General features: G+C 38.6%; 3 protein-coding genes across 7 annotated transcripts; 1 reads left to right on the top strand and 2 right to left on the bottom strand.

Moving 5' to 3' along the window:
* The first annotated feature begins 59 nt into the window (after nt 1-59).
* tmub2 (transmembrane and ubiquitin like domain containing 2) lies at nt 60-4,869 on the top strand. Of its 2 annotated transcripts, none has more exons than XM_005796662.2 (3): nt 60-178; nt 1,911-2,530; nt 3,814-4,869. In XM_005796662.2, exons 2-3 carry the CDS (start codon nt 1,926-1,928, stop codon nt 4,199-4,201), a joined length of 993 nt encoding a protein of 330 aa, XP_005796719.1. In that variant the 5' UTR covers nt 60-178; nt 1,911-1,925; the 3' UTR covers nt 4,202-4,869. The 2 variants fall into 2 exon arrangements, with proteins under 2 accessions (XP_005796719.1, XP_005796720.1); XM_005796663.2 differs by lacking the exon at nt 60-178 and adding an exon at nt 199-330.
* Nucleotides 4,497-13,203, bottom strand: atxn7l3 (ataxin 7 like 3). 3 transcript variants are annotated; one of them, XM_023349009.1, is made up of 14 exons: nt 12,952-13,203; nt 12,763-12,834; nt 11,749-11,840; nt 11,532-11,664; nt 11,265-11,436; nt 11,080-11,177; nt 10,978-11,000; nt 10,848-10,893; nt 10,332-10,369; nt 10,183-10,254; nt 10,055-10,098; nt 9,647-9,718; nt 7,739-7,869; nt 4,497-7,656 (listed from the first exon to the last, which is right to left on the bottom strand). In XM_023349009.1, the coding sequence occupies exons 3-14, from the start codon at nt 11,797-11,799 to the stop codon at nt 7,460-7,462; spliced, it is 1,077 nt and encodes a 358-aa protein (XP_023204777.1). In that variant the 5' UTR covers nt 11,800-11,840; nt 12,763-12,834; nt 12,952-13,203; the 3' UTR covers nt 4,497-7,459. The 3 variants fall into 3 exon arrangements, with proteins under 3 accessions (XP_023204777.1, XP_014330661.1, XP_023204779.1); XM_014475175.2 differs by lacking the exon at nt 12,763-12,834; XM_023349011.1 differs by lacking the exon at nt 12,763-12,834 and having other exon boundaries at nt 10,183-10,251.
* Nucleotides 13,204-14,701: 1,498 nt separating this feature from the next.
* Nucleotides 14,702-24,838, bottom strand: ubtf (upstream binding transcription factor, RNA polymerase I). 2 transcript variants are annotated; one of them, XM_023348455.1, is made up of 21 exons: nt 23,678-24,838; nt 21,423-21,479; nt 21,142-21,314; nt 20,969-21,052; nt 20,723-20,878; nt 20,550-20,614; nt 20,069-20,195; nt 19,866-19,976; nt 19,643-19,776; nt 19,424-19,565; nt 19,297-19,338; nt 19,097-19,207; nt 18,874-19,029; nt 18,632-18,778; nt 18,434-18,544; nt 18,085-18,173; nt 17,815-18,004; nt 17,683-17,730; nt 17,521-17,574; nt 17,339-17,443; nt 14,702-17,259 (listed from the first exon to the last, which is right to left on the bottom strand). In XM_023348455.1, exons 2-21 carry the CDS (start codon nt 21,457-21,459, stop codon nt 17,119-17,121), a joined length of 2,223 nt encoding a protein of 740 aa, XP_023204223.1. In that variant the 5' UTR covers nt 21,460-21,479; nt 23,678-24,838; the 3' UTR covers nt 14,702-17,118. The 2 variants fall into 2 exon arrangements, with proteins under 2 accessions (XP_023204223.1, XP_023204224.1); XM_023348456.1 differs by having other exon boundaries at nt 24,340-24,838.
* Between the last annotated feature and the right edge of the window lie 231 nt (nt 24,839-25,069).

The raw sequence follows: 25,069 nt of genomic DNA, 5'->3' as shown, positions 1-25,069 counted from the left end.
ATGTAAATGTAAGAGTAGGAGGAGCAACAGGCGGGCCCCGTTTCCATAACAACCGCTCCCACCTCCGGCTGGTGACGTAACCGAGCCTGCACTGTTATTATTCTGTGGTTTCTGAGCCGTAGCTGCTAACTAAAACCGAGCCTGGTCTTTCAACATGCTTTGACTTTACAGCTGTCTGGTAAGGCCACCCAAAATACAGTTTATCAAGGACTTTTATATGTTTTCTCGAAGACTGCATTCAATGTGAAAACTGTTGCGACAGAAGGAAGCTAGCTGTGCGGCACGTAAACAGCGGAAGGTCGTTTTTCATCAAGCTAGGAAAGCTAGCTGGTAAGCTAAGGAGCTAATAAGAGCAGAGTGACAGTCTGACAAGTAAGCAGAACAAAAGCATAGTTTCCTTATGCTTGGAATAAAAGATGGATATGGAGGAGAATATAAACGGCTCGACAAATGATGTTGACAGTCACTGAATGTAGCTTAAAAAACAGCTGCTGCGGAGCTTTGAAAGGGAACCAGTCTGTTCTTCCTGACTTTTTAATCTGTAAAGTGGTCTTAAAATAAATTACGTCTGCTTGAATACATTTATATCACAGTCTTTGAGCGTGTGTTTGGAGTATTCTAAATACGGAAGGTTTTAAAAATGTCAGCTGGTTCCTCCAGTTTTCCCCCACTTCTCCGTCCCCTGTTTTTTGTTTTTTTTAAACATGGATCCCTATTTTTTCATTTATTAAATGGTCTTAAATTGTATATGCAGTCATTATCCTCTAAATACATTTGCTCTTAGTCCACATTTGGGTCCTGTCAAAAAGTGAGAATGAAGTAATAATAAGCTATCAAAACGTCGTAATAGTGTATTTGCAGAAAATAAACATGAAGACGCATTAATGCAAATGGGGACAATTTGTCTGAATTTGTGTTGCTACTTTTAGTTTTTCTAATTATATATTGCCATATATTGTCAAATATTGCCCTAACATGTCTTGCATGTGTTAGGGTTGTGGTTTGGGCCGCTATAACCGTATAATAACCTTGAGTTAAATTATCCTAGTGTCTTTGCTTTAAAAAAAAAAAGACCTAAGAAGTGATTTGATTTTGATTTAAATATATTATTCTTATCCAGACCCCAGAAATGTATTACTACTGCAGCTAACTTATAACAGTTATTACAATTCTAATATTTTGATGTACATTTGTTTTGATTGGCCTAAACAAAACAACAAAATATTTGCTAAATATGCTCGTTTTCAACGTTTTTAGCAGCCTTATTTCAGACGTCTGACTGTCAGTGCACAGCAACAGATGCATACTTCATCTCTCTTATACCTCATTTAAAAAGACTTTAAATCATGATGAAAACAGATTTAAATTTTTAAAATGGTCTTAAACCTTTAGTTTAATTTGATACTAGTTAATGTCAAGTCGTTGTTTTTTTTTCTTAGTTTAAAAGCAACAATCAATTAATTCTTGAGTGAGTAGAAATAATTTTCAATTTTAGGGAAAAAAACAACAAGAAAGTTACAAAAAAGAACTAAAATTAGTTAAGCCTGTCACAATGCACATTTAATCGCATGATAAAATGAGCTCAATAATTTAAATTCTGATTTAAATTTTCAAGGAAAATTTTATTTCTGATTTTGGTTGTAAGTGGCTTTTCCCCATTTTATTTATTGTTTTTGGGTGTGGCATTTCATTTTGGAAGAAGTGTTTTTACAAAATAAAGTTACAGCATATTGCAAATATATCACTTGAAAATGATATTATCATTTATCGCAAAAATTATTGGGACAATATAACATCTAGCAAAATTAGCTATCGTGACAGGTCTCAATTTTTGAGTATTTTCCTGTTAAATATAAACATTACAATAAAAAAAAATAACTTGAGCCTTACCTGTCCATCTTCTTCTTCAGGTTCAGAGAACAGAGATGGCGGTGTGTGCACTGACCATGCTGGAGGGGGTGGAGGAGGAGGTGGTGGCCACGGGCGGCGCTCTGCTCCTCGCCCTGGCCCTCATCTTAGCCTGGCTTTCGACTCACGTCACAGATCGGGGAGACCACATCCTGGGCACCATCCTCACCGTGGGCGCTCATGCCTCACTAATAGGACTGGGAGCCCACGATAACTACAGCGGGGGGCCCAACGGCGCCGACGCCCCCGAGCAGCAGGCCGCCCAACCTGCACAGGAGAACAAGCCGGACGACGGGGAGCCTGCGAACGAGAGGGGAGAGGGTGATGCGGAGGCAGCCGAGGACGTCTGGACGGACCTGCGGCTGGACATACGGAGCAAACAGCCTCAGGCCGGAGCGCTGCACTCCTCTGACGGAGAGGAGGACGAAGCTGACGAGAATGACGATGAGGAAGAGGAGTTAAAAGGGGTAGACAGACATCCAGTGAAGGCCCTTCTGAGTCTGAGAACCACCGTCCCGTGTGCTTCCACCACCACTTCTATCTCCGTCCGACTCAAATTTTTAAACGACACAGAGGAGGTTGCCGTTGTAGAACCAGAAGATACAGTGGGAATACTGAAAAGGTTTGTTGATTAAAAATACCCTGCCCTGAGACAGACTGGTGACCTGTCCAGGGTGACCCCGCCTCTCACCCGAAACGTTCGCTGGAGATAGGAACCAGCATCCCTCCCGACCCCATTAGGGACAAGGGTGTACAGACAATGGATGGATGGACTAAAAATACCCAACGGAAAATAATAAACATACATTTTATTTGTATAGCGCTTTTCTAAACACACTTTAAAATAATCAAATAAAATTACAAACAGAACAGCAAGTACGTCAGACAAAATCATAAACACATAAATACGTGGCACATTAAAAAAAACACAGGATAAACATCAAGCTTAGATGTCGAAATGCTCTAACATTTTGGTAAACCAAGATCGACTGCAGGTTTTGCTTCATTAACACAAAAATGTGAAAGCTGAGCTTGTTTTCTGCAGGGAGAGACAAGTATACTTTTTTTTTTAATCATGACGATTTCATTTATTCAACATTTTATGTTTGTCATGTACAAAAACAAACTCATTCTTTGTTGTTTTACCTCGAGTCTGTCTGCCAAAAAACATTTAAAAGGGCCGTACTATGCAAAATTAACATTATCCACGTTTCGTAATTCCAATTGAATCTCTACTGCTTCTAAAAACAGATCAAGTGCTTAATAAAAACACCAGGCTGTTTTTGGGAATAAGCTAACTAATGTTTTTTGGTGTTGGCCCATTTTAAAAACCTCTCAATGTAACATAACGAATCAGCAGGCACTACCCCTCACGTAACAAACCCAGCCCGTTACTTAGCAACCCAAGCTGAGCTCCAGCACTTTTGGTCAGCTGATTTTTACCGCCGTATGTACTGTACAATGGCTGCTGGAAAATAAAAAATGCTTTGTTGTTGACTTACCATCCAGAAACCAATTGCTGCATTGTTGTTGGTTGTGCAGGAGGCTCCACTTCTGCTTTTCAAAGATGTACAGTTGTGTAATTGCACTGCCGTTTACAGCGATTTTCACATGCCAATGTAAACGTTGAGCTTGGGGGGATGGGGGGGGCGTGGCCAGCAGCAGCTTATTTGGATTTAAAGTGACAAGACATCTTAAAACAGTTCACTCTGAAAGAAGCTCAAAATATTACAGATCTCATTATCCATGAATGATTTTGTGCAAAAAATGTAATAAACATATTTTGAAAAGCATATAGATCTTTCATAACATATTCAAGGAAGCATAATAGGTCACCTTTAAGGTTTCCCAAATATGCATTAATTCCTCTAATGCATCTTTTATCCATTTTCTCTCCTTTTCCAGCAAATGTTTTTCAGGACGGGAGCATCAGGTGAAACTAATCTACCGAGGCCAGTTGCTGCAGGATCCCAAGAAGACACTGTTCTCCTTAAACATCACCGACAACAGCGTGATCCACTGCCACATCTCCCAGGCCGTGCAAGGACCGAACCCGGAGGAAGGGTCCCAGCCTGGGGCGGGGGCCGGCCCCGTGGCGTCTGGAGGATTCAGGTCAGCCAGCGTGGCCATCAGCACCAGCAGCCTGGTGGTGCCCGTATTCGTGGTGATCCTGGCTGTGGTCTGGTACTTCCGCATCAACTACAGGCAGTTCTTCACAGCCCCGGCGACCATCTCCCTGGTGGGAGTCACTGTGTTTTTTAGCTTTCTGATATTCGGAATGCACAGCCGCTGAGAAGACACGATGTGGCTCGAGGCTGCAGCACATTACGAAGTTTGGAAAACAAGAAATAACTGCAGCAAAGAGATGGACTAAATAAAAAACAGAGGCTTGAGTACAAAAACAAGGCTGCAGCTGCTTAAATGTGTGTGTGTGTTTGGCAGGGGGCAAAGTGAGCCTGTTTGAGCACATACCAAGAAAAATAAAAAGTACGGTCTAAGCGCAGAGGATTTAACTGGAGCATTATTTAGCAACACTCTGGCTTCATCTCGTCTTTTGTTGGTAGGTTTATCAATCTCTCGTGTGTTACTCTTCATTTTGGAAAAACAAATTATGCTTCAAGAAAAAAAAGTAACATCTAAAAACACTATTGCCCTTTACTAGTTTGACTCCTATGTTATGATATTAGAATAAAAGCTTTCTGTGGATGAAAACAAACTGTCCAGCCGTCTCCGATTGAGGCGAAGACATTTCTTTTTGCTGCTTTGCATCGGTACCTTAAACATCTGCTAGACATGACATGAGAGAGACTGTAAATATGTTGTATTTTCTGTAAATAAAATAGAGTACATCTGATGAAACTACATCTGGCACTTAACAGACTTGCAGTGGGATATTCTTCCTGATCAATACTGGACTTGTCTTGTTTCAGCTGTGTCTAGAATTAAAGAATTTCCAGCCAAGTCAGTTTCATTCGCCTGAATCTGTTGGTGCACTAAATGTTTATTTAGAAACGTAGCATTGAAGGGGGGAAAAAACAGTCACATTTAGATACATGGCACTCATCTGTGCTTGATAAATATCAGTCAATATTGCATTATCATTTTAATGCACATCAGCTGTTGGTTTCATTCACAAAAGCGCCAGAAGCAAAAATTTCAAACGTCTGTGTAATAGTGCACATCACGAGCCTCATCTGATTGTCGCCTTCACATACGAAACAGATACAGTTCTGATCATTCTGACATGCTCTCGGTCCTTTTTGCATTTGAAACGGAAACATAATTTTTCAAAGCGAGAACGAGGCACTCAGGCTGAAACAATTGTGATTAATCGATAATTGAAATAATTGCCAACTAATTTAGTGATTGTTAAATTTAGCACACAGATGCTAAAACGTGCTATTTGCTGAAAAAACAGCACCTTCAGAGCAAATAAAAGACAAAAAAAACATCAAGCACCTTTTGCAATTATTAATCAGTTAATGTAAATAATCCAAATTAAGCTTTAGCTGCAGATGGATTATTTGTGTTCGCTACAAAAAAGCTATGCTATTGGATTTTAGTCAGAAAGTGTGTCCTTATTTAAAAGTAACGGAATTATATGCACTCCTGTGCATTTCTAATATTGTATCAAACAAATGTGAATTACATAAAAATTAAAGTTAAGTGTTGAGAATATTGTTCAATCTCAAAAAACAGCAACATGGTAGAAATAAAAATCAACACAATTGGATGTTTCAACAGCACACATTTCCAAACAGGTTTAGGAATAGCTATAACGAGAATCTTCGAGAAATCATTAAAAGTCCATAATTAATTACCCAGTTACTCCGATAATGATGGGATGCAAGTCTCTGATCAGAACTGTAACTGAAAACGATATGGACCTTATTTGTGAAGCCAGCTCCACCATAACTGACTTTTTGGTCAAACTGTATCATAATATCAATGCAGCAACTAACCAAAGTCTTTCAAGGTTGGTTAAAAACTACAGCATGTTTACTAATAATAAAAAAACAGCATAAGCATATATATATAATCACAGAACACAGACCCGCCGCACTTACTGCAGCACCCATATATTTTCTGACATTCATAAACAGTGCCTGAAAAAATATAAACATAAAAAATACACTGAATTCCTGGTTCAGTTATGCTACTAAATGTTTTTACATGTGCCATAAAAGCCCCTCAGAAATACATGAACATCACTATAAAGGCACTCACAAAACCACATTCATGTAAATGCAGGTAAATATCTAAAATAGCCAAAGTCCTTCCATAAAATGTCACATTTCATGATTTTGTGAAAAGACCACACACACACACACACATATCCAAGTGACATTCACACTGAATGCAAATCAGCCCACAGACACACACAATTGTGCAATACAAGGCCAGTATTAAGCCACCGATGAGTAGAGAATGCTTCCTCAGTACTTTTGTTTAAATGGAGCAGAAAAAAGAGCAGAATAAAAGCAGGAAGTCACAAAGAACTGAAGATATCAGAAAGCAAAGTAAAAAACAGTTTTTCATGAATTCACTAAAAATATTAGATTTTTTTTCAATTTTTACACAAATTATAAATTATTTATGTTCTACATAGTATATTTAGGAAACATGATGTTATAAATTATAAGTGCACAAAGGCTTTTCTCCTTAAATGTGACATTTATCCTGCATTCAACTGATAAAAACTTCAATTAAACAGCTACTTTGTACACAAACACCAAACATAACCAAAAACCATCACAAAACAGTGGTGGCAGCATCATGATCTGGGATTAGCTTTTGTTATTGAATAATAATTATTTTTTGCTCAAACATAGAAAGCCGAAAAGGGATTACAGCAGAACTAAGTCCTGCAGTAATCCTGATGGATTTAGAGAACCTTTGCAAGGCGTCGCACTTACTGCAGCACCCATATATTTTTTTCTATCCATATTTTCTGAGAAATGTGGCATGCTGAAAGTTAACCAAAAGGTGCTTTAAAAAAAATAAAAAAAACAAGTAAAATTTTGGGTGCATGCATACTGTTTTAACTTCTTTACTTTTTATATTCCCCCCAAAAAACAGTGCTTCTCAAGCAAGGATCCGGATTGATAATGACTTCTACTAAAGATTTGTTACATTTCTAATTATACAAGATATGTGTCGCATTAAAGGTGAAAAGAAGTTTGAAATCCAGATTTATTGCATAGATGTCAAAATGGGTTTGACAACTCTGACAAGGAGCTACATAATATATTTTTTCCTATGTAATAAATCATAATTATTTGATCCAGGTCTCTTTTTTTCTTCTTTTAAGAAATATGGAAAACTTATCAGCAAAGTTGTTTTTGGGTTGAAATTGATTGTGAAACCCCCTGATTTTCTAGTCCTATTAATTTAAAAATAAATCTGAAGCTTCTTGTATATAACTGGAAATTTGCAATTCAATGTAACTGGCCCGTAGAAGTAGATGAGTGAGAGTTTTGATGAAGAAGGAGGAGCCCTACATTCAAAGATAAGTCATATCCTAAACCTGTGCATGAAAAGCAGGTCCATGCTAGTTTAATTCATCATAGATGCTGGAAACAGAAGGTGCTGCTGTTTTGGGCTTCTTTTTTTTGGTTGATAAGCTGATATTACTCTGACAGCTGCTGCTGCTGACTCCAGTCATATTTACTCCTCCTCCTCCACTGTTCAAGCTCAGATCCAACCTCTTCTTCTTTTTGGGCCTCTTGGAATCTGAATGATTGGTGCCTGTGAGAGAAACGGATGCATTTATTTATAAAACCTAAATCCTCAGGTTTAGGTTTGATTGATGGCGTTGACATTTCCTTACTGGCTTTTGATGAGGCCGAGTCTGTGGGGGAGACGTCAGGGAAGTCCTCCCACTGCAGGCGGCTCAGTAAGGCCTGACCATTGGGAATGTCAAAGCTGTCGCCTTCCACATCAGCATCAGGAAGCGTCGGCCTGTACACACACAAAAACAGTGAAAATACACACAGTAAAAATAAATTATTTAATATTTTTTATGCCCAAAAAACTATTATTTCTTTTAGAAACTAAACAGGTCACGAACACAAATACAGGTGTTTATTAACACTCAAGTTATTGCGTTGAAAATGTCAAAAAAATACTATGGATGCACCAATCTACTTTTTTCACTTCCGATGCCGATACAGGGATTTAAGTTCTAGTATCGGCTGATACCGATCCAATGTAGAAAAACAGTGATTAAGGCAGGGGTGTCAAACCCAAATCAAGACCATGAATGATCTTCAAAGGCCGCTTGTGCCAGAATGTATTGATAAAACCTGTTCGCAAACTGTTAAATGATCAATTAATTCTTAAAATTAAATATTATTGAACATTTTTTTTAGTCCCTCCAGGATTTTGTGATACTTTTTGCAATTTTGTTTGCAATAAAAATCTAAATGTTTGTGCTACTAATTTGGAAATATTTGCGCTCATTTATGATGGTAAATGCAACTTTTCATATAGATCATGGACTATAATCTGACATCAATTAAGGATGAGGCAGCTGTTTAGTCCAAGTAAGAAAGTTTTTGACAATTTTTGAGAAAAACCTACAACAAACTCCCAATTACTGTATGTATCAGTGCAAAAAAGTGCAGGGATTTTTTTTTTTTTTACCCCTCCAGGGGGTCTCTTTGTGGGCTCTAGTGTCCCTTATATGACAGTAGGCTGACAGGAAACGGGGAAGGAGAGGGGGGAAGACATGCGGCAAATGTCGTCGGGTCCGGGAGTCGAACCCGCGACGGCCACGTCGAGGACTGAAGGCCTCCAAATACGGGTCGCGCCAACCGCTACGCCACCACGGCAAGCCCGGATTTGTTGATTTTGCGTGAATTTCCACGATAATTCTCAAGATACTGGATCGACTGATAAAATTTGGCAGTAAATGGATAAAAACTGCCTTGATTTGACTGATAACATAATATTTGAGCACACTTAGTGAATCCAGAGGGCCACATAAAAAGATATGGCGGACAGGATTTGGTCCATGGGCCTCAAGTTTGACACAGCTGGATTGAGACTTTTTCTTTTTTTAAACACAGACATAAATGTACTAAATTACATATGCATTTGATAACTCTGCACCAGAACAGCACACTTAAATACACCGATAGCTTCATAAGCTGGTCATACATGTAAAAACAACTTTAATTAGTAAGTAGGACTATAAGAGATAATGTAAAATAAATAATAAAGAAACTGAAACTGTCAAAAAATACTGTGGTCAAACATGTAAACATAAACTGCAACAAACCTTCTTTCATATAATTCAGAAAGTGAAATTAGGAATTCTAAATACAATGCAAAAATAAATAACGCATAGAATTAGACTGGGTAGATCTGCATTTATGGATTGGGCAAAATGTCACAATTTTCTTTTTCCAATATTGGGACAGATACACCGATATTTGTAGAGATTGGTGCATTTCTAAAAAAAAATACATAGACACAATTTTTCCCCTATTCTTTAATAATAAATTAGGCAAACATGTTTAATCATTAAGCCAAACAAACCTGTTTTAAAAGTATGGAGTACTTCCGGTGACATTTTGCCTTTTTTTTTTGTATAAAACAAAATGCTATTCAATTAAAACATACTTTAAATGGTTTTAAGTAAAACTTTGTCAGCTTATACTTTTATGAATCCCCAAAATCGTCACTTGGGGAATAAAAACAGAATATTTTTGAGGAAGGAGGCAGACAGACTCACACGGATGGCCCCAGGAGGAACAACCTGATGGCCCTCCTCTGATCATCTGTGTGCTGTGGACATCGATGAGACCTGAAGGGACACAAGGCGGCATTATCAATCAATCCAAGTGCTTTTCTTTTCGCCAACATGTCCCCTCATGTTCATCTTTTCTAGGGCTGCAACTAACAATTATTTTAGTAAATGAATAATCGATTATTCTGATGATTAATCTGCAGATTTTTCATTTAACGATTTACGCTTACTTATTAGAAATGCATTAAAAAAATACAGACATCAATAATTCCATTACTTTTTTTAAGTATGAAACATGTTGTTGTCTACAATCCAATAACGGCATTCCTTTAGAGAATCCTTTGCATCAAAAAATGCATCGGTTAAACAAATACTGCCCCACACAGTGACTACCTTGTGCACATCCTCTTGGTATGCTCAGAGATCACCCCACATTGCTGCAGAAACACATCACTTTAATTAACAATTAAAGTTAACAGTGACCAGAAACATTAATGCAAGGTGCCATGAAAGATGCTCACTGTTGTTAATAAAGATCTGATTTCATTTGGTCCCAAGCTTTCATAGCTGATGCCAGCGTTGTAGTTGTACTGCTGAGAAAGACAAAACCATCTGAAATCAGGACGGAAAAATATAGAATAAAAGTCACAAATGTCTGAAGATGTGTTACCTTGTAGGGATCCGAACTAAGGCTAGTCCCAAGCTCGCCTAAATGACACAAGAAATACATCTTAATGTACTATAATTTTAAAAAATGTGTTCAATGACGTTTAATTTGTAAAAGTAGCTCTCCATTTTCACTTTACAAAGATGTAACTTTTTCATGGTCCCTTGTTTTAAAACTCTGACTCTTAAATTTGTGACAGAAATTTTACGGTATTTAATAAGCAAAGTTGAAAGTCAAATTAAACAAATATGTGTAAACGGGGTTTAAACAATTAGCAAAATAAAAACTTATTCATGCTTAATCAGCATTTAAAATAAAAACAAACAAAAACATTTTCAACACTCTAAAAAATTTTTTTTTTAATTCGCAAGCATTATAAACTAGTTTGCTTTTTTTTTTTAAAAAGCAAAACCTTTTCTGTTCTCTTTCATATCATCTTGACTGTAAGATAGGTTACAGATTATTAACTGAGATTAATCTTTTCCACTAAAACAGAATCTACTCTTCTGAGCCACTCACCATTTTTATGTTTCAGAGATTTGGATCTTCTTGGAGAGTTCTGATTCTGCAAAAGGAAGATATTATAATTATACTTCTACCTGCAATCAGAAAACGTTTACTCTGTGCCTAAACACTACAACTAATTTACCTTATCTGGCCTTCTCTTCTTGGCTGCAAAAGATGCATGATAAATGTGCTTAGTACGTATCAGCATTAACAGAGTTATCTATGACGATTTTTAGGTTCTCACCTTTCTTTTCCGCTCCGTACGACCAATCATTGTCGTTAAGGTCGTCGTTATCTTCCTGATCACTCTCAGATTTGCTGATGTTGTTATTGGTGGCTAATCTTTTAAAACCAAACAATTAATGAGATAACATAAAAGTTCAGAATTTAAAATGAGACACAAATCAGTTCCAATCATTCCTGACTGACCTGCGGTTAGCGATGCGGCTGCTGTTGCGTCCCATGCCCAGACATTTTTCCAGATGAGGAGCAAAGCGAGAAGCTGCTATTAACCTTTTACAGTTGGGACATTCACACTCTTTATTCTTCCACTGATTAAACACCTGACCAAATATGTCCACTCCTGGCTGATCCACTATTTCTGAAGGAATAAACAGATACATATATGGTAAAAGAACCTGGTGACAGAGTGGAATTTTTTTTTACCAGAAAACACTAGAAGGACTGGCCACCAACCAAACTCCTTTATGCTGTCTTGGTCCGTTTCATCCAAGAAGAAATAGCCCTGTTTAACGGCGCGATGCACCTCAAAACACAGGCCCAAACACGCATCTTCCACCAGCTCAGAGTACACGTCTTGGATCAGGGCCTGCAAAATAAACAATACAAAGTGCAAAATAGGGATTAAATATTCAAAAACAAACACAAAGAAATCTGTTTGAGGAAGAATCACCTCCAGCCTGGTGTTGTCTGGGCCAGAGAGGGGCTTTTCCTCCATTTTCATTTGAAAATCTGTGATGGACCTCTGGACTTTAAGATGCTGACCTGGGAACATAAAGTCAGACTTAAAGATACTTTGCAGTCATGTATTTTTTTCCAATAATAAATCCACACTGACCCCATAAAAAAAAAACATCTGAGCATTGGAGCTTTACTTTTGACAAAGCAGGACTTTTTTTAAATACAATATTTTCAAAACACCATCAAAGCTGCTTTAGGATTTATTTTATTGATGAAATCACCAGAGGCTGAATCGAGCTGTTTGCAGAGTGAAAGTCTTTCTTGTTACAACATTGTCAACTTTATGTGTTTGACTCAGATTATGTTCAAACCATTATTGTTGCCAACATACATGGCGAACCTAAAGATAATTAAAGCCTTCAGAACTTTAAATGGCACAAATTGATATTCTTGTTTGACGTTTTCCATTTAACTCCCAAGATCATTAAAGAACTCATTAAAAAAAAGGAAAACAGGTCATTTCAAAAGAATGCTACCTGTGATGTCACCAGAGACATGTGTGCTTTAAAGAGTGTTTATTAGATGACAGATTTCTTTGAATAAATCACAACTTACATTAGATATTGACATTAATGTAATATTATTCCACATGTGTCAAACTATACCTTAAGTCAGTTTGATTTATTCAACAGATATGTCTGATAAGTAGCTTACAGAGTCCTAAATTTACTGTGAAATCACAGATTAAGTCAAACTGACATCAGGATATCTAGATTTAAAGTAAAAAGATGGATAAATTGCTTCATTTTGTCAAACATAAGAGATGGTTTAATCATATATATGGCATTATGTCGATTAACATACAATAAAACCCTGCCATTCATTTAAATAAAACGCAAAACTCACCTAAAATAATAAATACGGCAGTTATCTCATCAAAATCAATAACAACAATCATATAAACGTTTCTAAAAATAAAATAGATGCATTTTTAACAGTCACTTACCTGTCGTTTATGGTTTTTAAACGCTTGTCATCACCGTTTATTGGCTAAAATGAGCGTTACTATCTTCCAGTCCTGTTAGTTTGATACATTAGGATTTAATTTTGACAGGGTTTAAGCGACGCAAGCGAGAAGAATTAATGAAGCAGCTGAGACCGAATTACAAATTAAACAGAAGGTGTTTCCTCTTACCCCGTCATACCAGAAACTCAGCCCGAATCTGGCAGTTTTCCCGAGGTAGCCAACATAACCGGTTCCGTCCACATAAACTGTACGACGAGCAAATAAAAAATAACTGCTCCTAGGCTGCCGCCATCTTTAATGCTGCAGGTAAAACAGTTTCCGCGTTTAAAGGGGAAACCGTCGCAGGTGTCAGCTAGCTAAACTCAGACGTTAAGAAACCAGTTTCACCGAAGAGGCCAACAGAAAAAAAAAACCCCGCTGACAAACAGGAAGAGGATAAAAACATTAGCAACCCACTAACTTCCGGTTTCGATTTCACAAATAAAAGTTTCTTCTTTATGAAACTGACATGCTTTTCAATAGACTTTGAGAGAGTTTCTTGTCAGCAATATTTAAAATGTGCTCCTATTTAATGTTTAGGATTTAAATGTTTAGATTTATAGTCCTAACTACCGTAATCTCAGCAAGAAGTGCTGACCAGCCAATATATGGTTTCTACTCAGTCTGTCAATTTATTGTATATGTGCAGCAACCATATTGGATTTTGCAGCTGGGATTGGTGGAGAAGCTCCGACTTTTATTAGCTTCAGGGTGTATTCGAGCTGAATTTTTCAGCTTATATCTGAGCAATTTTTCTTTTTCATTATCTTATTTCTTAGCAACACACTTCTCACAACTCAGGAATTAATGTAGTTAGTATTGGTATTATTTTGTAGGCCTGAAGCAGAAAAGTTTCAAATGTTACTTATATAAAGAAATAAATTTTAAAATGTTGTATTTGTACATTTGTTTACATCCAATCCAATGTTTTACTCTGACAATCCACATCCAGTTGACAGTCACACTGGCATAGAGGAGATTTGACCCTCACCCTGCCAATGTGAGATGCTTACATTTTTCATGATCTTTCATTTTATGTAGCAGTTTTCGAAACATATTTTGGACATCTAAAAAGCAGTTAAAACAATAAAATTATAAAAATGTACCAGAAAAAAAAGTGAAAATCTAGAGATTTGATCCCTTGAAATCATATAAAATCAATTTGTTATGATTTATTAAAAACAATCATTGCGAACACTGACGTTGCTTAAGTACTGCCCTAAAAGCAGTACTTAAGCATCATCTTAAGTACTGCTTAAGTACTTTAATCATTTAACTAAATGATTAAATGATTGTATTAAAAACAATCATTGTGAACACTGAAGTTGCTTAAGTACTGCCCTAAAAGATTCTTGTAATTTATTTAAAAATATATATAAAGTATATATTTGAAATAATAATAAAAAAGATCTTTAAGAATCTTGGCTAAGAAAAACACATGGATGCTTTTTGTATCACATTTTGTACTGTTCAGGTGAAAATTGCTGGCTCTCTTATTCATACATTACCAGAATTACATTGGATTCCCATTTCATCTGGACTTGTTGCTGTAATTTGAAAGCTCAGCTTATCTGCTTCCTCTTTAAGCTAACAAGAGTGACTTTTACATTAGACTTCAATAGTTGATAGTCTACAATAGATAGCTGCTCCTTATCCACAATCGGTTAGCTGAGTCTGAGCACCTCAATTACAAGCTAACGCTAAAATAATAACCATGGTTTCAGGACATAGGAAGTATTTTAAAACTAGTTAAAGAAATGTTCATCAGTTTTCTATGTAGAAACTCAGAAGGATTAGACTTATGAATAAAAAAAGAGAAAGAACAAGACGTAGCGTATGCACCTGCCCATTCACTCACTCTTAAAGAAAATAGACATACTTTTAAGGATAATCTTTTTATTTGCCCAAATACTTAAACTACAAGGACATAAGAACATCCTCCGCTATATAAAACATCAAATCCTGTCAAATGATCAGCAGTACAAACTTGTAAAGCTTTGCTGTCATACATATCTCTACAAACCAACATAGGGGAAGAGAAGAAACAAGTAAAACAGGTGACCTTGAACTAAAAACTCTCCTCCCGTGAGTGGAAGACTCACTGGCCCTGGAAGTCACAGAAGAGGGATTGCGAAGTTAACGTACTAACAAAACAAAATCCACTCAATAAAAAAAACAAAAACAGTATTTACAGAAAAATTACATTTTTTTAACCCCAAATTTTCAGGTAACTCAGCTCCACCCAGCAACTCCCTTTGTGTCAGTCACTTGTTCCCCTCCTCAAGTTACTTAAATAGCCCACGCTGGTTTTTGTTGCAGTCTGTGATACAGTCAAAATATTCCATCACATACAGATCAATAACAGAGTAATCAATCAAAATAAAAATGATGGAAGTTTTGTCCATTATTACGGAAATAATGACACAAATTAGGGAAGGTTGAGATCCAAAAACTGAACAATATGTACATTCATGGTGTTGGTATGATGCCCCCACACAGGCACGAAGATGCACGCTGTAGTCACATCTCGGTTTGCAAGAAAACAGCAACAACAGCAAACATTAAAGCAAAAAAGAGAAATACACACGCACACATCGTCGTATATACACAGTAATGTGAATGCGTGCACACAAACTCAGAAGGACAGATTTACATTAAGTGCACACTTTTTAGGAGGGGGGCGTTAGACAAAACCCAAAGTCATGACAGCCACTGAAATAAACAAAACTCAATTTAAAAAAATTAAACCATTCAGGTCCTCAGCAGAAGATTAATGCTCACAAAAACCTGGAAGCATATAAACAAAATAATCAAAAAAATTCCAAAGGTATATTGTTTAAAAAAAAATACTAAAAATTAAATGTAGACCACTGCAAAAATGGCTCCCTTTGAGGTCCAGACAAACTGCTGAAACAACCAGAATTGTTTGAAGACTGATAAATGAATTCTATGAGACATGTTGTTTTGGAGACAGACCTGGGTGCTGTGATGATACCAAATATTTACACCTGGAAATAAATGTATTTTAAACCTTCTGATTAAACTTCAACATATGACTGTGAATTCCAACACAGAAAACACATTTTGCAACACAGAAAATCTGTGTTGCAAAATGTGCAAAAAAATAAAGAAATTACTAAATATTTACAGATGTTTTTACATTTTATGGATCATGTTAGATTATTTTGTAAAAACTGATTGTTGCAGCGATAATTTCCAATGTTTTGTGGATTGAGCTAAATGCGTTTACCAAAACTTACAGCAATTATTGTATTTTCACTAATGTGGAGTAAAGGTTATGCCAAATAAATTATTCATACCCTTGTCAGATTTACATTTAATGCACAAAGTCAGTCAGCAATTGTTGGAGGGGTTTGTTTTCTGTAATGCCAAAACATTACATTTGTCCACTGGCTATTAAAAAAGGATATAAATAATTTTCAGCGTGCTATGTCTTGTTAAAACGGAAATAAAGATCTTTATCCCCCCTCGCCCAAATGTGACAAAACATTATCCTCATTACATAACGAGAGATGCCTGCATCAGTTCAAATCAAAGCCAAACGTCTCGACTGAATGAAAATGCCTTTAATTTGTAAATCTGCCAGCGGTATAAATGAGTTGGAGCCCATCCACTCTGACGGAAAACATGCTAAATCTACTGAGAAGACAAGCAACTTCCAGTGACAGAAAAACATTCTTAATGGCTTGACTTCTAAACAAAATACCACCGTTATAAGAACCAAATCACAAAATCTACATCAAATGAAAACATGGGGGGGAAAAAAGAAGTAAAAATTAAAAGAAACATTCTAAAGAGTGCAATTATTCAGTGCCCTGCACATGCTCCCTGCCCCCCTCTTCATAAAGTGATCCACCGAACTGTTCTTTGGCTCTGAAGCCTGTTCTGTCCACAACCTCCTTGTCAGGAAAAAAAATACTGGAGGGAAACTGATTACCTGATACATTTAACTCTAACTTTTACTATAGAGCCTGCAAATAAAATAACCAAACTCGGAGAAGAAATGTTCATGACATCACCAAACCAGTGGGATGCTGTTTTTGGTATAACGTCAGCTGTGACCGTCACACCCGGGAGGGAATCGGACTGACTTCAGGGCCGGGCTTCCTTCTGGAGCAGCAACGTAAACGGGGTGTAGGATAGATGAAGCGATGCGGAGGGGAAGGAGAGCTCCCTCTAGTGGGAGGAGAGCAGGGTTGGCACAGTGGCAGAGCTCCCTGGACTCTTGGCTCAGCTCAGTGCTGCTTTAGTTCGTCTCTGGGCGGCGGCCATGTTTCAGTCCGAATCCGACTCTGACAACTCGGCGGAGTTAGAGTCGCTGCTGCTGTCATCGTCCGATTTGTTTTCTTTGTCATCCACCTCATCATCATCATCATCGTCATCGTCGTCATCATCATCATCGTCATCTTCATCGTTCTTTAAACAGAAAAAAATATGCATTCATGGTTTTTTTTTTTTAACTCGATACTTTTAAGTGATTAAAGATTTCGCTCACATCATCGTCGTCTTCATCTTCATCATCCTCCTCACTGGAGGAGTCTGCTTCAGACGAAGCCTTCTCCCGCTCTTCATCATCGTCATCCTCCTCTTCCTCAGTGTCCTATCAGAAAGCACAGTTTTAGGCTAGGGAAAACGAGCTTCATGACTTTGGGCGAACAAACAAACTCAAAGACTCACAGATTTCTTAATCTTTGCTTTGGCGCCTCCTGGTTTTGCTGGAGCTCTTCTTTTCTGTGAATCAAATGCAAACAAATTAAGATTTCAGCTGTTCAAAATGACAAAGAACTTAAAAGAAAGCACTTTAAAAGCAAACTGCTGATGCGAGAGGTAAAGACTTACTTGGGAATTGTATTCTCTGTACGTATTTCGCTCTTGTGAAGACAAGCTCTGTTGGCAGATGAGATGTAGGTAAAGCAAAAATCTGTAACGCTAACTTAAAACGTTTTATGTTTAATTTAGAACAGTTCTTACAGCGAGCCACTGTTCCAGGAGGACTTTGTACTGCTTCTGCTTCTCCTCGGCGATCTTCTTGTAGCGGTCCTTGTCCTTCAGCGGCAGCCTTTGCCACCGGCTGCCGATCTCGGTCATTCGCTCCTTCATCGGGAGGTGGTTCAGCTCGCCGTTAGACAGCATCTCCTGGGAGAACTTTTGGTATCCGTTTCTAACAAGATGAGATTTTATCAAAGTTTTACATCCCTTTATAGTCATTTAAAACAGAAAACTGTCACGTTGCAAACTTACGACGGCGGTTTTTTGGGTTCTCCTTCGAACTTCATCTTCTTCAAAGGTGTGACGACGTTAGCAGGAGATCGCATCTCACACAGATCTCTCTGTTAAACACAGATGAGTCAGTTTAGTTCCTACTGGTCCATTTGCAGATGTTCTCACTAAAAGTTCACAAATTTCAATGTATTTTACATGATAAATGAGTATAATTTGAATATTTGATTTCAAAATTTAGACTTTCTATCTTGTCATCAACTCTGAAATGCTTCAGTGTATCGGCCCAGCACTTCAGAATTATGCACCATTTTGTTTCCTACCAAATAAAATGCATTTACTTTGTGTTGGAAATAAAATTACATCTTACTTCATATCTTTTCTGGTCTTCTGCAGCTTTTTTGATCCACATGATCTTCTCCTTTTTCTCCATGGTGCTCCACACCGTTTCCATGGCTTTATGTGCCTTTGGTCGATCATTCTGCAATGAAAAGGGCTCGTTTAAATTTCACTGGTGGAAAAAGTAACGAGAGAAACTAGAAGGTTGTGTCTCTGAAGTCATTCGGACCTTAAATCTGGCAACGTAGTCCCCTATGACACTCTGCTGCCAGATTTCCTGAGCCGTTTTGGGCGGATCCGGCAGGCGACTTCTGTCCTCCCTCTCTTTCTTCTCAGACTCGGCTTTCAGAAGTGCCTCCACTCGTTTATACTTCTCCTGAATCACAAAGAGAAAGAAAAATAGCAGAAAATGTTATAACAATGATTTGTCGAGATGTTTATTTTAATAATTTTATGCAGAAGACACGCTACCTTCTTCTTATCAGGCAGCTCGTTCCACATGCGGGCCAGGAGTCTGGTGAGCTCGCTGTCAGGAATGTCGGGTCGCTCCTGCTGCAGCTTGGATCGCTTCTCCTCAGCAAATATGAACATGGCAGAGATGGGCCTCTTGGGTTTCTCTGTAGTTGCCTACAAATTCAATGCAAATGAGTAAAGAAAAAGAAAAAAGAGACAAAAGAAAGAATGCTAGGTTTACCTTCGTTTTAGCATTTTTCTTTTTAGAGGCAGGGCTGCTGGCTGCACTGTTCTTTTTAAGACCAATCTTATCCTCCCCCAGAACTCGCTGCTGCTCCTTCTCTGACAAGGTCTGAAACAATAAAAGCAATACTTAGTTTCCAGTTAAAAATGAAATGCTTACCGAGAAAATAACAGAAAAAAAACACACTGGGAACTCACACTGAGGAATCTGTTCATCTCTATTTCATACTCCTTCTTCCTCTGGATGAAAAAAGCAAAAGGAATCAAATAAAAACCCGTGAAGAGATTCGGACGGGGATTTTTCATGATTTGCTGTCGGACTGACCTGTTCGCAGCGTTTCTGGAACGCATCCTTATCGTTCTGCTTCAGGAGCTTCCACCGCTGGCTGCACATAACCATGCGCTCCGTGCTCGGAACGTCCTTCATGTTGGACATCAGCTCGGCGCAGAACATCGAGTAACCGTTTCTAAAACATTCATACGGGATTTCTGAGTAAGTCTGTCACAGCAGCTGGATGGAGAGCTTCGTACGGTCGGAGCTTACGGAGGTGGTTTGTCGGGCCGGCCATCGGACTTGTCTTTGAGGTGCCGCTCCGCCTTGGTCAGGGTGGACTTCACAAAGTCTCCCTGGCTCATGTTCAGCTCCGGGTGCTGCTGGATGTATTCCCGCATCGCTTCCTAGAAAAACAAAACGTAAAACCATTAATAAAAACCAACCTAAACTATTGTGCAGACCCACCATGTTGGAGTTAACCAAATCCTCGCACCTCGTACAACTTTTGCTGCTCCAGGGACTTGCTAATCCATTTGAGCCTCTTTTTGTCAGACAGCTGCGTCCACTGCTTACCAAGACTGTCCTTGATGTCTTTGGTGGTCGCCTGGTTGTGAGACACAAACGGTCAACATCTTTCAGAAAGCACATTTCCAATAATCAAACTGGATTGTGGGAGTTTCAGACTCTCTGGCTTACATCAGGGTGCGACTTGAGGAACGCCTTTTTTTCATGGTTGTACCACAGCTGTTGGGGCGTCTTGGGCTTTTCTGGGACATTTGAACCTTTCTTAGTCATGCTCTCCATGAGGTCTGGATGGTCTTCCCTGTTTGCACACATTATCAATTTAAGCATTTAATAACTAAAGGCCCAAAACTACACACAACAACAACAAAAAAAGCCTCATATTAAATATATTAGAAATAAACATGCAAAAACTATTGCAATTTTGTATTAAATAAAAGATTTAATAAATATTAAAGGCCAGCATATTTTATATTCCTCATTGGTTATTTATACTTTATTGGTCTTATTGCTCATAAATCTGGGGAAATGCAAGTTAAACAACCACTGATATGTTAGTTAATTGAAAAAAAATAGCTATAGGCTTACCAAGAAAGTGGGATATCATGAAGCAACTAATAAATTATTTTTAAAAAACTACATTAGTAATTCTTACCTGAATTTCATCATGCTTTGCACAAATGTTTCCTTATCACGCAAGAAGTCTTCTACATACTTTTTCTGTTGAAACAAAAAGGAAACAAGTTTTGGTTAAAGTGAATTCACAGGTTTAAATGTAAAAATGAAACTTTAACTTTAGACAAAAAAAAACAACAACACTTAACTGACCTTCTTTTTGTCAGGGAGCTCCCTGTACTTCTTGGAGAGGATCTTAGTGAGGTCCAAGTTGCTCATTTCAGGATGCAACTTTGCATACTTGGCCCTCTTTTCCATGAAGAAACGGAAATACGGAGTCAAAGGCTTCTTGGGAAAATCTGGGTGTTTCTGTGTAAAGACAAGATAAAAAAAAAAAAAGTCTGAATTTTGAGCTTCACTTGCATAGCTTTGTAGTTAAAAGTATTGAGTGCAACTCACCTTTAATTTCTTGCCTTTGTAAGGGTTCTTGATGTAGTCCTGGGCATCAAATATCAGCTCTGTTAGAGTTCTGAATTTCCGGATCTTTATGAAATGAAAACACATAGGTTGGTTCTAAATGCGGTCTCCTCTGAACATTTAGTCTGAGATTGAAGTCATTTAATGTGGCTCACCTCTTTTGAGACTTCCTGCCATTTCTGCTTGCACATCTCTGCTGTGTAGGAGTTGAAGGCTACCTTCTGCCAGTCCAGGTGGGACTCGGAGGTTTTGTATTTTGTCAGATCCTTCTGAGGCAGAGCCACTTTCATGGAGTCCAGCAATTTTAGGAGGTCATCCTGCGCCCACACTATGATCACATTACAAAAGAAGAACAGAAATGTTATTAAAGATATGGATGGGCAAAAACAATGGTATGAAAAGGTTTGAAATCAACAGAGCTGTTGGAGAATCATACCTTGGTCCTGGGCCACCACCTCCATGTCTCCATTCATTTGTGATTATAGTCTCGAATCTGCAAATAAAGACAAACTTTTTGACAAACTAACCTCAAGGTTCTAGTGAATATTTATTTCTGGGATGTATTTAGTTCACTTTTAATGCTCAACTACCAATATTTACTGTATCTTTGCTTTAAACTTATGTATAAAATCAAAAGTACTCTAAATACGGCAATTAATCACTTAAGTAACAATGAGAATCGAAGATTTAATAGGCTGTTTACATAGTATTTTTTACAGACATTTCCAGAATTCGCATCTTATGTGTAGCTTTTTTTTAAAAGCATATATGCTCATTTTTTAATGAATTTACTGCAATTTATGTCCATTTTAAATACCAAACCTGATTTTTTTTTTTTACTAAACTACAATCAGAAGGATCAATGGGTGGATAGAAAGATCATGGACAAACTCAACAGTCCGGAAATCAAAATATTTTTCCAAACTTACCCAGACCTGGTAAATGTTTAAATAAATGTCCAGGCAGTTAGTGTAAGAAAATTAATTTGCATCAAACTTTTGTTTAAGGAGATCCAATTTGCTTCAAATTGAAGAAATGCTTGGAATACAAAAGGGGTTTCAACCAACTAATGTGATTTTATATGAGTATAAATTATTAATTAAAAAATAAACTGTTTTTATTCATTCGTGTATTGGCTCCGTGGGATCTCAAAAACGAACAAACTGAAAAAAAATTCAGAGCCCTTAAAAAAAAAAAAGTGGTCAAATAAGTTGTTTTTTTCTAATCATTGTTTAAAAAGTAGATTGCGAGTTATCAATTTGCGGATTAAAAATAAATGCATTTCTTTGTGAATGTAAATCTGCCTCTGCATGATGTTTTATGTTCATTACACCGCCCCTAAAACGTTTACGCTACATGGTGAGACATAGGCTATTGCTTGTGACGGCTTCAAATCTCAAATAACACTGCGGAGGGCTTCAAACTAGCACAACTAGCTACGACAACAGGAGTCTCAGACGATCCTTTTTTTCCGTAACCGGAATTTGGCGAATTAGCTCTGTCCTTATTCCACAACAAAAGTATCGTGGACAGACAGCAGCGACCATTTTCTCCCTCGGTCTGCTCGGTAATGGAGGATTTTTCTGTCGGAGCGGAGTTTTTGGGGAGGATCTACGGAAGGAGGAAGCGAATAGACGTGGACAGACAGGCAGCTGTAGGCGACCAGCTGACCACGGACTGGGGGATCTGCTTTCGGTCTCCGAGAGGCAGGAATGGTGGCTTGGAAGCACTGCAGCCAAATGCGCCACTCGGAAGAGGCGCCTCCTCACCTTGGATGCGGCTCTAGCTCCTTCATGCGAACCTTTTAATCGTTTTTTGTTCTCTGTAAACCTCCAAAAACACACAGGGAGGTCGAAGTAATATTTGTTTGAGGTAAAAATGAGCGCTTTTACGTATTTTGAGAACACTTTAGTCGTGTTTTAAACGTAACATGGCGGATCTGTGGAGCAAAACCGAGAGCATTCTCCAGCGAGGCGTAGCCGAGCTGTGCTTCCATGATGGCGGATGCTCGTTGTTCGTCTTGTCCTTGATGGCCCCAGCTCAAACGCGTGACCTAGCTCGATTAAAACCACTTATATTAACATGTATGTTAATCCAGAAACTAAATTATATAAAACCTGCCATCGAGTTTCGTCAATTTCAACCAAAAGTACAACATATGGATGTCTTAAAAATGAACTACAACGGTACTAACTACACAACCAGACAGCTTACCATGTGGAAAAATAAATGTACATTCAGTTGACTTGTAAAGTCAGATTTTTATGTTATAAATTTCATTTAATTAGATTTTTCTGTTCTCCGTGTATGATTTGGATTACATTAGTTGGTATTTACAAAATTATCAATTTTATTTCAGTGATATCTCGCAGAATTATAGGCAAACAAGACCAAGATTGGGTAACCTTTTTCAGTTGAAATGACCTGCGAAGCCGCAGAAAGAGATACAAAAAAAAATCTAAATATTAAACGGAAAAACACCACGTTAACCTAATTTTTTGTTCGTTAATTTTAGTTGTATCATCAGCAAACGGACCAGAACATAACTGCCGAGAAAACGCGGATCCTAAATGCTCGGTTACATCCCAGAAAGGACGCTAAGATCGGAGTATGAGCAGCTTCTCTGGCGCGGCAAAAACAGCTCCAGGTCCGCCATGCTTCAGCCCCGCTCTGCTGTGTGAGGAAACCTACCGTGACAAGGTCCAATGGCGCACTGCAAACACTGACAACGGAGCTTAGAGCTAAAGCCGGGGCGTTGCAGCCTCCCTTCCCCTACACCCGAAAAGCGCATAAGCAAGGACGAGAAGGCGGGTTCTTCGAGCTCGGTCGTCGCTGGTGGTTCTGGGCTACGGTCGGTGAGAGAGAGTGAGGGGGAGAGGGAGGGCGAGTCTCTGTACGGTGAGATATTAAACCGAGATCCCTGATGGCTGGCCGAGAGCGGCGGCTAGCTGTTCCGCCAACAGCCGCATGGAGGTCTCGGCGCGGAAACCACGGCTCGTTCCCCACGCAAACCCCACAGTTACATCACAAATGTCTCAGTTTCGATGAAAGTGTTTTTGCTTAAAGTAGTCGTCGGGTGCCCTTTTTTTCAGTAAAAATGAAACATACCTTCGGGTCTTACAACGCGGTTCTTCCCCACTGTTCGGGATAAGTAATTCGGGTATGGCCGACCTCGTCTGTACCCTTCCACAACGGTCGGTCTGTTTCGGTGCTACAAAGAAACTGCCGTGCGAGGGGCTTTAAATGACAACCGGCCCCACAACTAAATGCTCAACTGCAAACTTTTCAACGGTTTTTGTACGAGCTTCTCGGTAGTATATCTGTGAAACCGACCGAGTTTTGTGGTGCCTTACCTGTTTCGTTGTGAGCCAGTGTCGCTGTGGAGGAAGAAGGGGAGGGTTGAACTATAGCCAGCACTGCGCCGTCGATGCTGGGCTCCAGTCCCCGCAGAGACGGTCCTTCCCCCCGCCTCCATCTCACTCGCAGTCTCCCTCCACTCAACGCGCAGCAGCTCGCCCCTCTCCATCCAACCATTTCGCTGCGCCGGCTCAACACCATTTTTTTTTTTGTTGCGGTGGCGCACCGTTGATTTTTTTTTTTAATAAAACCGAGCACGATTACTGTTTCTCCCCGAGGCCGACCCTGTTACATCTCCGAGGCGAAATTTTTTGCACCGCGGGGGTTTTAGCAGGCAACTCCGGGTCCCAGGAAAGCCAAAGTTGCAGCTCTCTGGTTCTCGTATTTAATGTTGTTGCTATTTAAAATCAAATAAAAATCAAATGCAATTTGTTGTTTGTCAGCATTTATTTCTCTTTTCCTGTGCTCAGGCGGTTTCCACCAGCTCCAAACCTCTTTTACTGAATTGTAAGCGGCTGTTTGACAGCTTCATTTTGGCCCAGTGTGTTTTTTTTCTTTTCAACTCCACCTTGTGTGTTTGTGGGCGGAACCCCCGGCTGTCCAATCCAGTCCGCCTGATTCATCGAAAACAAATGACTTTCAGGCACTCAGCCTTGTTAAACTTTGCTGTGTTCACTTGCTGTCGGAAAAATTGGAATCACATTATTTAAAAAAACAAAACACCTC

This window comes from Xiphophorus maculatus, chromosome 16, assembly GCF_002775205.1.
Source record: "Xiphophorus maculatus strain JP 163 A chromosome 16, X_maculatus-5.0-male, whole genome shotgun sequence".
Taxonomy (NCBI): Eukaryota; Metazoa; Chordata; class Actinopteri; order Cyprinodontiformes; family Poeciliidae; genus Xiphophorus; species Xiphophorus maculatus.
Note: the sequence above shows the minus strand (reverse complement) of the source record. Positions and strands in the feature narration are given on the sequence as shown.